General features: G+C 44.6%; 1 protein-coding gene across 1 annotated transcript in view; it reads right to left on the bottom strand.

Annotated features, from left to right (window-relative positions):
- CSMD2 (CUB and Sushi multiple domains 2) overlaps positions 1–14,657 on the bottom strand; it is a 693,817-nt gene that overhangs the window by 554,537 nt on the left and 124,623 nt on the right. Inside the window, exon 3 of the mRNA XM_044945284.2 lies at positions 8,457–8,569. Coding sequence (XP_044801219.2) covers positions 8,457–8,569 — 113 coding nt within the window. The remainder of the gene's footprint in view (positions 1–8,456; positions 8,570–14,657) is intronic.

Below are 14,657 nucleotides of genomic sequence, written 5' to 3'. Positions count from 1 at the left end.
GGGGAATCAGCAGGTCTAATTACAGGAGTGTATAAAACCAGGAAGGGTCCTTTTTTCTGGACCTCAATTTCCTGGTGTGCAAAGTGACACTATCACCTCCACCCCACTCCCCCTCCAAAAGCCAGGAAAGCACACTCTGTCCCAACCTGCTTCTCTTGGTAGAGCAACAACAGGAAGCTCCATTTCTATCCGTCTGTCCCTCGCGGATGTTTGATTTGACTCTGTTCCATGATGCTGTGGTCCTTATGGGCCCTCCTTGGTGACTCAAATGGCAAAGCATCTGCCAGGCAGAGGTGGCATAACAGGCTTGCGCTGGGAGCAAAACTCACCAAGAAGCGGCACTAAATTGAGCTCCTCCCTGCTCGCTTCCCTTTGCACGGGCGGGTGGGTAGGGCTGGCAGGGGTAAATCATGACAGTGAGGATGCTGCTTAGCTGAAACACTGGGCATTGCACACAGTAGCACTCAATATACATCAGCTCGATGAAGGCAAGAATCTCTACCATCCACCTTATGTGTTATGTCAGCCTCTCTGGGCTGTTTTTCAGGTGAACCAATGGTTCACAGATGGGCTTCAGGGCATCTGAATTATATGAAAAATATATGGGAAAGTGTTTTGTGTTTGTGTGTGTCTGGAGACAGTCCACGATCCCCAAAGTCTTAGGTCTGCTGGATGTGTCATTAGCCTCATGAGCCCGAAAGCCAACCTCTCTGACACAAAGAGAAGAGGCCATGAAAAGACTAAGTTGCTGGCATTGGCCCTATGAGCTCCAATCCACCAGGGGACAGGGCCCACAACCTCATCCCTGTGAGGTGGGTGGTTTCTCCAGCAGCACTGGAGCTCACGGATATGGAGGCGCCTCTGCTCCTCCCCACAGAAGCCAAGGTCTGCTCCTCAGCCCAGACACACCATGAACAACTGGGTTGAGGATTTTATGCAAACACAGGGTCAGAGCACTGGGGTGGGGCTGGGACTGTGACTTATAGAGTGAGCATCTCCTGAAATAATCTCAGTCCAGTGAGGTTAGGGGGAGGGTGGCTTTACTCATTAGCTGATATTTATCAGACACTGACAATCTGCCAGTACCTGTGCTGAGCACATTATGTGATTTGTGTATTTTCTTTTTAATCTTCACAACTTTATGAAGTAATATCCTTATGCTGATTTTACAGAGGCAATGAGCTCAAAGAAATGAAATAACTTGCCCAAGGTCACACAGCAAGTGAGTGGCCGAGATGGGGTTTGATTCCAGATAACGTTGGAACTCAGAACCTGAAGTCTTAATTACTGTATTATGCAGCCTCTCCCTTATGGCAACCAGGGAATTTGCAAAAATATGTGTTCCTCTTCCTCCTAGATTCCATGTGAGGACAATAAGTGATTTTGATTTTTAAGGAAGCCTCTTGTATTTTTGAGAGGAAGAACCCAAGATGATAGATTTAACAAAACAGATATACCCGTTTTTATATGTAGATGATTTAATGTTAAATTAAATTTAACATCTGTTAGATGTTAAATCTAACAGACTGAGAACCAGTGGTCAGAGATGGGCTGTCTTGCACCAAAGTGTCAAAGTGACTGCTTATGAATGATGCTGCTAAAATGCAAAAGGCGCCGTCAGGATTAAGCATCAAAACCTGCAGAGACTCTAATTGACATTTCTGATCTGCTTATAACTCTTGTCTGTCTGTTGATCAGCCTGTGAGAGACAGAAGCAATCCTCTACATCTCTCGAGTCGTATGTGGGAAAGGTATGACGCCCACGGGCTCAGCTGGGAGAAGCAACGTCTAAAGGGCAGTAAGACTACAAGTGTCAGGGAGAGACACCCCGGGGGCTGGGGAGGAGGGAGGCACATCAGGGAAGCAAGAGGCTTCCACACGTTGAAAGACAGACAGAAGGACACAGAGAACATTGGAGAATCAGAGACAGACTCCCTGAAACCAGGACAAACACAGCTGAATTCCAGAGGGACTTAGAAGTCAAATGGAAAAATAAAATGCTGAAAGAATCGGAGGAATGTCTAAATGACGATTTAGCTGCTCTTGGCATGGAAAGGGCCTTTCTAAGCATAACACCAAAGGTAGTTTATCAAAGAGAAATTAAAAATTTAAAAATTGGTGACAAAAAAATTAAAACTGCTGCACATCAAAAGGAAACCCATAAAACTCACAGCCTTAATATGCAAAACCACTTACAAAAAGGATAAGAAAAAAATACTAAGACCCGAAAAGAAAAGTAGGCAGAGACAGGGACAGGCAATTTACAAAATGATCTACAAAAGGCCGGAAAGCGATGACAGGTGCTCAGCCTTCCGTATCATCAGAGAGACGCGAATTATAACCACAGATGTGATCTCATCACATCTATTTTAATCAATGAAACTAACTTAAAACTCCCCAACGTGCAATGTAGGTAAAGAGCAGGGATGGGCCCCCTTATATCCCGGTAAGATCTTCCTACAGATACCATGGGATTATGTATTAAAATGGAAGATCGACACACTCTTTGACCCAGCGATTGCACTTCGAAGAATTTATCCTAAGATAATTAGATGAGGGTTTAAGTTGTATGTACAAGGATGTTCTTCACTTAAATGTCCCCAGAAGATGACTGGTTAAATATCTGGGGTACAGGCAAACCACAATGGCTCCTTCACTGATATTCATTAGAAAGAACAAAGCGGGGCTGTTTTATTAACACAGAAAAGTGTCAGCCTCATTAACCAGACTACAGAACTACACACGCAGTGTAACCCCAAGTGCACATGGATCCGCATCTGTGCGCACACGTGCGGAGGTGCAGAGAGATGTCAAATGAACACTCACAAGAAGGGAGGAAGGGAAGCTACATCCTCTGCAGTAAGTGGGCCGCCCATGCTGGGCAGAGGGGGAGGTGGGCAGGTCTGGGCAGGAAGAGGAGGGGGAGGAGGAGATGAGTCGGGTTAAAACTCCTGGGGATCAGTGCTGGGAATGAGGCAGCCAGATAGCAGATAAAAATACAGGACACTGGGTACTTCCCTGGTGGTCCAGTGGTTAAGAATGCACCTTGCAGGGCAAGAGCTTCCCTGGTGGCTCAGAGGTTAAAGCATCTGCCCGCAATGTGGGAGACCCGGGTTCAATCTCCAGGGAAGATGCCCTGGAGAAGGAAATGGCAACCCTTGCCAGTACTCTTGCCTGGAGAATCCCATGGAGGGAGGAGCCTGGTAGGCTACAGTCCATGGGGTCGCAAAGAGTCGGACACGACTGAGTGACTTCACTTTTGCAGTGCAAGGGACATAGGGTCAATCCCCAGTCAGGAAACTAGGATCCCACATGTCTCAGGGTTACTGAGCCCGAGTGCCACAACAAAAGGTACCACAGCCCACAGCTAAGGCCTGATGCAGCCAAAAAAAATACAGGACACTCTATTAAATTTGAATTTTAGACAAAGAATAGGCAACTTTTTAGTGTAAGTATGTTCCATGACCTGGTGCTCTGTGACAACTTACAGGGGTGGAATGGGATGGGAGGCAGCAGGGACGTTCAAGAAGGAGGTGACATATTAATATGTATACTTATGGTTGATTCATGTTGATGTATGGCAAAAACTAACACAATACTGTAAAGCAATTATCCTCCAATTTAAAAAAAGTACGTCCCATGAAATACTTGGGATATCAGTCAGTTCAGTTCAGTTGCTCAGTCATGTCTTACTCTTTGAGACCCCATGAATTGCAGCACGCCAGGCCTCCCTGTCCATCACCAACTCCTGGAGTTCACTCAAACTCACGTCCATTGAGTCGGTGATGCCATCCAGCCACCTCATCCTCTGTCGTCCCCTTCTCCTCCTGCCCCCAATCCCTCCTAGCATCAGAGTCTTTTCCAATGAGTCAACTCTTCGCATGAGGTGGCCAAAGTACTGGAGTTTCAGCTTTAGCATCATTCCTTCCAAAGAACACCCAGGGATGATCTTTAGAATGGACTGGTTGGATCTCCTTGCAGTCCAAGGGACTCTCAAGAGTCTTCTCCAACACCACAGATCAAAAGCATCAATTCTTCGGCGCTCAGCTTTCTTCAAAGTCCAAATCTCACATCCATGCATGACCACTGGAAAAACCATAGCCTTGACTAGATGGACCTTTGTTGGCAAAGTAATGTCTCTACTTTTGAATATGCTATCTAGGTTAGTCATGACTTTCCTTCCAAGGAGTAAGCATCTTGGGGATATACTTATGCTAAAAAATTTTTTTTTCAAAATTTAAAAATTTGAATAATATAAAATACAGATTAATTAGGCATCTTGTATTTTATCTGAAACTTTAGCTGAGTCTGGACATATCTCTTATTGCCTCTCTGAGATGACCCAAGCCAGACATCAGGAAGCTGAATCCAAGGCAGGCTTCCTGCATCCACCCTGCTTCTGACTTAGTTCCAATCCACTTGCCCATGAGAGAGAGTCACCCGTCTCTGCTTTCCTTCAGGAGTTTTGTGGGGAGTACAGTGTAGGAGATGAGCATCGTCTTTAGAGCCAGAGAAGTTACTTTAAAACTCCAGGTCATCAAGTAGCCTTAAGCGGAACACAAAACTCCTGAGTCCCAGCTCCAACATCTGTAAGATGGAGATAGCGAGGTCTGTCCATGGGGCTGTCTCGGGGATTAAATGAGATAATGTATGTAAAGTGCCTGGCATACAGTCAGCGCTTAACACAAGTTGATCCCCTTCCCTCCTGTCCGTGGCCACAGCCCACACTCTTGCCCCCAGGGATTACGAATCAAGCATCTCCTGTCATCTCGGGCTTTGACGATTGGCCTTTTTGATCTTTTCCTTGAAGCGGCAGCAGCTCTGAGCTGACACCCTTCACCTGACTTCACCTTTCTCCCAAATCCCTAGCAACAGTTCAGTTCCTTATCTGTACTTTTCACTCTCCCGAGGAGTGTGGAGGAGGATGAGACTGCTTTTGATAGCAGACTTTCAGGGATGTCAGCCAGGGGAGCTACCGAGAGTGGGGCCCTGATGGCATTTAGAAAGGGCCAGCGATGTCCAAAAGAGTGCAAGTGAGGAGGCTGCCCAGGCTGGGGGCAGTCTGGGCTGATGCGGGGAAGGTGAGGGGGTCTCTAGAGCCAGTCTGTCTGTCTGCTTGTGGTCTAGCACAAATGACTAAGGTGGGCTCTGCATGGGGGGAGGGCTCACTTCTTCCCCGGAGAGCCAAATCTTCAATGTCTTTTGGATCACTGGATCACCCCCTCCCTCCAACGAGGCTCAGAGAGTTTAAAAATCTGCCCAGCATCACCCAGTTACTCACTTCCAGGGCCAAGCTACTAGTATTAATCAGCAAGTCCCTAAACAGGGGCTTGTCTTATGCCTTGTTGAGAAGTCCGGTGATAGAGTGGACCCCTGACCACTGTGGATGTAACATGTCACGTGGTTCATCCGCAGCTGTGGCTGCCCCTGCTGGTCTCTGCCACCTGCCCTCCTGACCCCTCCACTTTGGGTATCTCAAAAGTCAGTGCAACTCACACTTTCCCGGATGCACGAATTGCCCCATGGTCCAGTCCCGAGCCAGATCAGTGAGATCAAGCCACAGCCTCAGCTTCCCTGCTCTTGCCTCTCCTGTTAGCACAGACGCCTGCGTGCGAGTCACTCTGCCAGGCACAAAGACAGAGCCACACAGACTGTGGAGTTGGCGGAAACCCTGCCCAGGTGACTGCAGAGAGTCACTCAACCACAGCAACCTGTTTGCATTGTCCAGGGTCTGCCCAGGCCTCACCTGGAAGCTTTGTCTTCTCAATGCCAATGACAGCGATCTGGTATCATTATATAAGGGCTTCCCTGCTGGCTCAGTGGTTAAGAATCTGCCTGCAATGCAGGAGCCACAGGAGATAAGGGTTTAATCCTGGGGTTCAGAAGATCCCCTGGAGGAGGGCATGGCAACTCACTCCAGCATTCTTGCCTGGAGAATCCCCATGGATAGAGGAGCCTGGCAGGGTACATACAGTCCATGGGACTGCAAAGAGTTGGACACGACTGAAGTGACCTAGCACAGCATAACACAGTACTATTATGCAGCTGAGATAGGGCAGGCCCTTCCTTCTGCACCATTGATCCTTCATGTGTCTGGGCTGCTACCTGCCAGGCCAGGCAGGTGGGAGTAGTGACCTGCTGGCCTCCACTTTATCTTAAAGTGTAATCTCATTGAATCACAGACCCTTTGTGAGTCGATGGAAGTCCGGCTCGCCCTGTCTAGGAATCTAGACGCATTCTCTGCAGTGATACAAACGTTCTCGTATTGCCCAGTATGGGAGCCAAAGCCACACATGGCTACCCAACACTTGAGAGGAGGCTGGTGCAACTGGGAAAAGGAATTTTAAATTTTATTAAATTTTTATTAATGTAAATATGAAAGTGGCAAGTGGTTAAAGGCTACTGTACAGGATAGCACAATTCTAGACCAGGGGTCATCAAACATTTGGGGTAAAGGGCCAGATAGTAAATATTTTCAATTTTGCAAGCCATGTGGTCTTTGTGGCAATAACTCAAGTTTGGAGTTGTAGTGCATACAGACAGTCATAGACAACAACAGCAAAAGGGCTTGGCTGAGTTCTAATAAAACTTCATTTACAAAGACAAGCCAGAAGCTGGATTTAGCCAGGTGGGCCATAGTTTATTGATCCCTCTTCAGGACACTTTCAAGAAAAAAAAAATGCACATGCTCTTATATTTTGAGAATGTGGCTTCTAATTATAAGGGGTTTTCACACCTTTGATGCCCCTGTAGACCTTCCCATGAATTCCTGGCTAGAACCTCTGATTTTAAAGGGCTCTGGGAATGTGCCTTCAGCTCTGCTCTGGCTGATGGAGAAGCACTTGGCTTTGTTTCCCAAAGCAGGTAGTGTGGTCAGGGATCAATAGGACACTTTTTCCCTAAAACCTCATGAAAGTCCAGGCGTCAGACACAGATCCACAAACATTGCTACAGGAGGCCGCCTCGCACAGGCCACCCAGTGTGCGTGCCCCTCCTGGGATTGCTGCAGCCAGCAGCTCTAGCGTCCGTGACTCACTCCCCGCACCACCCCCAGGCACCGCCAGCCTCCCCACAGCTGAAAGACTGTGGACGAAGCTTCTAAAGACGCTTCTCTTCATCAGGAGATTATAACTGACACTCAAGAGACTTAGTTTGGGTTAACAGCCAAAGGATCTGGCTGAGGACACAACCAGGATGACCAAGATCACAGTCTTGCTTTGGGGAGGAACCGAGTGTTTGCTTCAAAGAATTGGGATATCCCAGGACACTTCACTTTAAAGACAGGTAGGTCTTTTCAGGAGCTCTCAGTTAAAGCAATCTGGAGTTACGTCAGAAGCCCTCAGTTAAAGGCATGTGAAACTTTCTCTGGAGCCTGCTTAGTATCGTTAGTTAAAAATAACTGATACCCCTCCTCAAGTTCCTTCTCAGGAGCCCTAAATCACTTAGGTTAAAGCACCAAACTGCGTCCCCTCCACCCAATACCAACAGGCATGAATTTTGCCAAGGGAGGTAGGATTTGCCCTCTTTCTGTCATGTATTCCTAGCCAAGACAAAGGTGGTATCTATTTCTATATTCCTATAATTCCATTCAAGAAAGCATCACTTATTAAGTTCTTAGAGGCAAGAGGAGGAAAGCCTTCGCATAACTGGCGTGCTTTACTAGGGTGTTATGTCATTGCTGTTATTAATTATCATTAACAGTCTTAAAATATGCCTATTAATGATCTCAACACAAAATAGCAGTGTGGGTCTTAGCCAAGAGCAGCGTAATTACCTATTAATGAGATGTAAATTTCACAGGGAAATGACAGCGATCTCGATGTACCACCTTCTGAACTAATATGATAAAGTTAATAATAATAATAGTGTATAATCTGAGGATATTAGTGTTAATTTGAATGCTAACACCATAGTTAAACAGGCTGAGAGAAATGGAAATTATTTGCATAACTCAAACCAAGAAACCCTAATCTCTGCTATTAAAGAAAAATTGATTGTTCTTCTCTGAATGATATAAAGCTGACTCCTTGCAGTCACCATAGTGAGCAAAAAAAAAAATTTCAAGCTACTTCTTTTGTATCTTCTACTTAGGGTTTATATCTCCCTTATTTTCAAAACCAAGTCGAGGTACTTGGTAATACAGTGAAGCCCAGGAGAAAACAGAATTTAAAAAAATAGAAACACAACAAAACCCAGTTAAGGGGAGAGAGCAGATGTTACCAGACCCTCAAGATAAACGATTGCAGCTCAGGTCTGATTTCAAGTCTCAGCTTCCTAGAAACACGGCAGGAGCAATTTAAGTAACTGAGTTACTGGTTAGCAAGCAGCCTCCTTAGGACACGCACAAACTTTGAATCTGAAGAAGCCCTTCTCGGCAGCTGAGAACCGCGCAACCCTGCCTGTGGCTATTCGAACCTCACACCCCAGGCTCCCGCAGGCCAGGCCGAGACACCTACCCTCATAGCTGGCGTGGAATCCCTGTGCGCTGACCGCGTAGTCACTGATGAGGCGCAGAGAGAGCGTGGTGGCCGCGCTGACGATGGTGGCTGGCAGCTGAAAGCCTGTGAGCCTGAAAGACAAAGAGGTGAGCTGGAGGGAGGATGAATTCCCCGGGAACCGCACATCCCTTACGCATTTATTGAGCACATGCTGGATGCATGATGCTGATCTAGGCACAGGGAAGGATATGAAAGAAGCTGAACACCAGGCACATGCAAGGTGTTCCAAGATAAAGTAATTCTCAGCAAGAATGATGGAGACCAGTCACAGAAATATGGCCTACTCTCCCAAGCCATGGGCTACCCCTAATCTGCAGGTCTGCCTCATTTATGTCTCTTCTCTTTCTCCTCCTCCAGTTTCTTCTCCTGATGTACCCAAACAGGATCCTATGTGCCCTTCCTAGAACAGACTCCCTCCACCCATGTCCTCCACCTGCATCTTATCTATAGATAAACTGTAGCCTCCTCCTGCTGCTGCTGCTGCGTCGCTTCAGTCGTGTCTGACTCTGTGTGACCCCATAGACGGCAGCCCACCAGGCTCCCCCGTCCCTGGGATTCTCCAGGCAAGAACACTGGAGTGGGTTGCCATTTCCTTCTCCAATGCATGAAAGTGAAAAATGAAAGTGAAGTTGCTCAGTCGTGTCTGACCCTCAGCGACCCCTTGGACTGCAGCCTTCCAGGCTCCTCCATCCATGGGATTTTCCAGGCAAGAGTACTGGAGTGGGGTGCCATTGCCTTCTCTGGTAGCCTCCTGGGCCTTCCCAAAGTTCCAAAGGGTAAATTTAGTTAGAGAAGTAAGAAAATGCAGAAATAAAGGAAAACAGTCAAGCAAGACAAAATAATAAAAGTTTAGCCATTAAACAAAGTAAAGGACCTTTATTTCCTCCTCAAGGGCTATAAATAATATTCTGCTGCTGCTGCTGCTAAATCGGGTCAGTCATGTCTGACTCTGTGTGACCCCATAGATGGCAGCCCACCGGGCCCCTCTGTCCCTGGGATTCTCCAGGAAAGAATACTGGAGTGGGTTGCCATTCCTTCTCCAATGCATGTATGCATGCGTGCTAAGTCGCTTCAGTCGTGTCCGACTCTGTGTGACCCCGTGGACAGCAGCCCACCAGGCTCCTCTGTCCACGGGATTCTCCAGGCAAGAATAGTGGGGTGGGTTGCCATTTCCTTCTCCAAAACAATATTCTGAGCCATGTCCTTCGAGCTCTTTTTCAGATACTGAAACACCCGGCAGGTGGAAGAAGTTAACTGTATGCAGCCTACAGCACATCGATTCCCAGACTGATTGGAAACAGAAGCTTGATGATGCTGAGTCCCAATGACCTCACCACCAACCAATCAGAAGGATGTTCACTGATCACTTACTCACAACCTGCCTCCATAACCCTGTCTTTAAAAGCCTTTTGCCGAAAGCCTTCGGGGGTTTGGGGCTTTTTAAGCACTAGCAGCCTGGGCTCCTTGCTTGGTGTCCTACAATAAACCACAGCCTGGTGTCAGGGGCATTACTACACATGGGCACCAGATCCAAGTTTGTTTCAGTAACACTGACTCCTCCCTTTCTGGCTGGGGTCCTCTGAGGCTCTGAGTAGACTTTGCCACAAACTTACAATGAATGATCGCCAACAGACAGTATGTATTTATTCACATACAGAGGAAAATAAATCCAACTCTAAGTAGCAGAATGTGGATCCTTCTTACCCTAGAGTTTATCCTTTAAAAGGAATAGGTCTACTGCTTTTATAGAAATGATAAGTGCTTATGATTTTTAAAAGATGAAAGCAAAAAATAAAAACCCAATGCAATCTAGAAATAATCATTCTTGACAGTTGACACACAAAGAGATGGAAGGATCAGTAGTTCAGATCATATTCAATGAAATAATTTCATACAAATGGGATCATATTGTACATACTTTTAAAATTAAAATGCGTAACTTTTTTTCCCCGCTAGTTAAGTGAAGAAAAAGAAATAGGGGTGAAACAAAAGGAATTGTTGAATCTGAAATAGCATGCTTTCAGCACAAGAGAGTCATCTTTGAAAGATTCTTCTAACATTAAAAAGATAAAACAATGAAACCTTCACTGAACACTTGGGGACATATTTTAGGAAAGAAGTCTGCTTCCAGGCATCTACACAGGTTGGCCCCCACAGGTGATGAGATTGTGCACAAAGGTGGCGGTGGGGTGGCCAGGCTCCTGTCCACCTTTGTCTTTTATTCCCTACCTGAGGCTCACCTGCACACCCAGAAGGGCTCAGGGAGGAATTCAAGGTATAGCTTTACCTCAATTTTCAAGTAGTAAGGGATATCTGTGGTGCCCCCTGGTTCAGCTCTGTTCCTCCCATTGTTATAATATCAGGACACCCAGATGTCCCCTGAAGGGCATGGGTATTGGGTTCAACCAAATTAAATCAGATGATTGTAACACCCACCATGAAAAGCCCCATGCAGGGTGTCTTTCCCACCATCCGAATCTTATAGGATTCAGGTTAACACAGAATAAATTGAAGGAAAAGAGAAGGCAAAGTCATCAAACTAAAATGGGAGACCAAATACGTTTCAAGGTCATCTTCTTTTCAGGTGTACAAACACCCAGCAGAGAGTCTCTCCATCATCCCATAGTCTCTCCCCATCCCTGCCCCTGTCTTTCTGTCTCTATCTCCCCCATTTTCTCACAAAGGCAAAAAATTCATATGTCAAATAATGAAGCCATACACATTAGAAGAGATCAATTGTTTAATCTGCTTACTGATAAAGGTCTTTCTGAGTGTGGTTCGAGAACTCCTTTGGTCTCTACCCGCCCATCATTCTTTGAGAGAGCTGTCACTGCATTGGGTTCCCACAGGTACCCTACCCACTCACTAGCCACAGAACTGGGCAAATGACCAATCATGGCAAATCCTTCATCTTTATGGAGTGGTTCAAGGCACAGGGAAGAAGGAGGAGGGCGCCTAACCCAAGCAGAGTCGTTCTGAGTCCTTCCATGAGATGTGATATACAGACTTCAAGTGTCCTTTATCTGGGGGTTCTAAATCATTAGATTATTAGCTCAAGACTGTCATCAGTCCTTTGCATCATTACACAGACACTATCTGCTGTAGAGAAAATTATTTCTCATACAAATGTAGACAAAGCTGAACAGAGAGAAGAGGGACAGAGTCCTGATGATGCATTGTGGAGACCCTTCACGCAGTCATGCAGAATGACCCCCTTCTACATGAACCAACACTCTTTATTCCTTCCTTTTCTTTTTCCTTTTTTCTTTTTCTTTCTTTCTTCTTTTTTTTTGTTCAAGTTAGTTTGATTTGGGTTCTATCTCTTGAAATTGATTGAATACTGCAGGGTATAGCATGAAACCTCACATGCCTTAAAGGAAAATACTGATTGATTTAATTACATGAAAATTCAAAGCATGCATGTGAAGAAAAAAAAAACTGTAAAAAAAAACATAAGTGCAAATTTGGAAGACTGCATATAATATATATGACAGGAACTGGTTTAGTATTCATAATCGATAAAGAATACTAACAAATCAATATGAAAAAGAAATAGGGAAGGAAGGAAAGAGCCAAGGATATACACAGAAAGAGAAAGATGCTTCACCTAAATAATATAAAAAATAAGAAAACTCAATCCAAAAGCCTCATTTTTCATCTATCATGTTGGCAAATGTTGAGGAAACAGAGCCTATAGTTATCAAAATGATAATAAGAAAATACCACAAATTACACACATACATTTGACAAATTGGATGAAATGGACCAGTTCCTTGAAAAGCACAAACTACCACAACTTTTCAACATGAAATAAATCATTTGAATAGCCCTATGGCTATAAAGGAAATTGAATTAGTCATTTAAAAATTCCCCCAAAGGAAATACCCAGACCCAGAAGGTTTCAATAGAGAATTCTACCAAATGCATAAAGAACTTACACCAATTCTATACAATGTCTTCCAGAAAAGAGAAAGAAGGAGCACTTCCAAACTCATTTTATGAAGCAAATATTACCCTGATACCAAAACCAAAGGTAGTACAAATAAAGAAGGCTAAAGACTAATGTCCCACAGAATATAAACACAAAATGCCTTAACAAAACATTAGCAAAGAGAATTCAGCAACACACAAAATAATTATACACCATAACCAAGTGGGGTTTAAGTCCAAGGACACGAGGCTGGTTCAATTTCTGAAAATCAATGCAATTCACTATATTAAGAGGCCAAAAGTAGAAAAATCACATGATCATATCAACAATGAAGAGAAAGCACTTGGCAAAATTCAACACTCATCCATAGTTTAAAAAAAAAATCTTTTACAGACTCACAGAGTGCAGTCATGTGGTTGCCAAAGGGAGAAGGTATAAATTCAGAGGTTGGGGTTAACATATACACACTACTATAAATAGATAGTAAAATAGTAAATCAACAAGGACCTAGTGTATAGCACACAGAACTCTACTCAATGCTCTGAATAACCTATATGGGAAAAGAATATGAAAAAGGATAGATACATGAATGGTGGTGGTGGTTTAGTCACTAAGTGGTGTCGGACTTTTGAGATCAAATGGACTGTAGTCTACTAGGCACCTCTGTCCATGGGATTTCATAGACAAGAATACTGGAGTGAGTTGCCATTTTCTTCTCCAAGGATCTTCTCAACCCAATGATTGAACCCAGGTCTCCTGTGGTCTCCTGCATTGCAGACAGATTCTTTACCACTGAGCCATAAGGGAAGCCCCCAGACATGTATGTATGTATAACTAAATCACCTTCTGTACACCTGAAACCAACACAACACTGCAAATCAATTATTCAGTTCAGTTCAGTCGCTCAGTCATGCCCAACTCCTTGTGACCCCATGGACTGCAGCACACCAGGCCTCCCTGTGCATCACCAACTCCCGGAGTTTACTCAAACTGGTCCATTGAGTTGGTGATGCCATCCAACCATCTCATCCTCTGTCGTCCCCTTCTCCTCCCACTTTTAATCATTCCCAGCATCAGGGTCTTTTCCAATGAGTCAGTTCTTTGCATGAGGTGGCCAAAGTATTGGAGTTTCAGCTTCAACATCAGTCCTTCCAATGAATATTCAGGACTGATTTCCTTTAGGATGGACTGGTTGGATCTCCTTGCAGTCCAAGGGACTCTCAAGAGTTTTCTCCAACACCACAGTTTAAAACCATCAATTCTTTGGCACTCAGCTTTCTTTACAGTCCAACTCTCATATCCATAAATGGCTACTGGAAAAACCATAGTCTTGACTAGACCTTTGTCAGCAAAGTAATGTCTCTGCTTTTTAATATGCTGTCCAGGTTGGTCATAACTTATCTTCCAAGGACCAAGCGTCTTTTAATTTCATGGCTGCAGTCACCACCTGCAGTGATTTTGGAGCCCCAAAATATAAAGTCTGTTACTATTTGCCCATCTATCTGCCATGAAGTGATGGGACCAGATGCCATGATCTTCGTTTTCTGAATGTTGAGCTTTAAGCCAACTTTTTTACTTTCCTCTTTCACCTTCATCAAGAGGCTCTTTAGTTCTTCTTCGCTTTCTGCCATAAGGGTGGGGTCATCTGCATATGTGAGGTTATTGATATTTCTCCTGGCAATCTTGATTCCAGCTTGTGCTTCATCCAACCCAGTGTTTCTTATAATGTACTCTGCATAAGAGTTAAATAAGCAGGGTGACAATATACAGCCTTGACATACTCCTTTTCCTATTTGGAACCAGTCTGTTGTTCCATGTCCAGTTCTAACTGTTGCTTCCTGACCTGCATACGGATTTCTCAAGAGGCAGGTCAGGTGGTCTAGTATTCCCATCTCTTAAGAATTTTCCACAGTTTGTGGTGATCCACACAGTCAAAGGCTTTGGCATAGTCATTCCAATATAAAATTTAAAAAAAAAAAAAAAACTTTCATAAAACTATGGATAGAAGGAAACTTTCTGACTTGATAAAGAGCATCTCCAAAAATCCTATAGCTAACATCACATTTAATGGTGAAAGACTGAACGTTTTTCTCCTAAGACTGAGAACTAGGCAAGGATCTAACAATCCAATTGGAAAACTGGCCAAAGACACGAAAAGACATTTCACTAAGAGAGGATACATGGATGGGAAATAAGCACGTGAAAAATGTTCAACATCATTAGCCATT

The sequence above is a fragment of the Bubalus bubalis genome, chromosome 6 (assembly GCF_019923935.1).
Source record: "Bubalus bubalis isolate 160015118507 breed Murrah chromosome 6, NDDB_SH_1, whole genome shotgun sequence".
NCBI classification, from domain to species: Eukaryota; Metazoa; Chordata; class Mammalia; order Artiodactyla; family Bovidae; genus Bubalus; species Bubalus bubalis.
The sequence above is the reverse complement of the archived record's forward strand: the minus strand, read 5'-3'. Positions and strand labels throughout refer to the sequence as shown.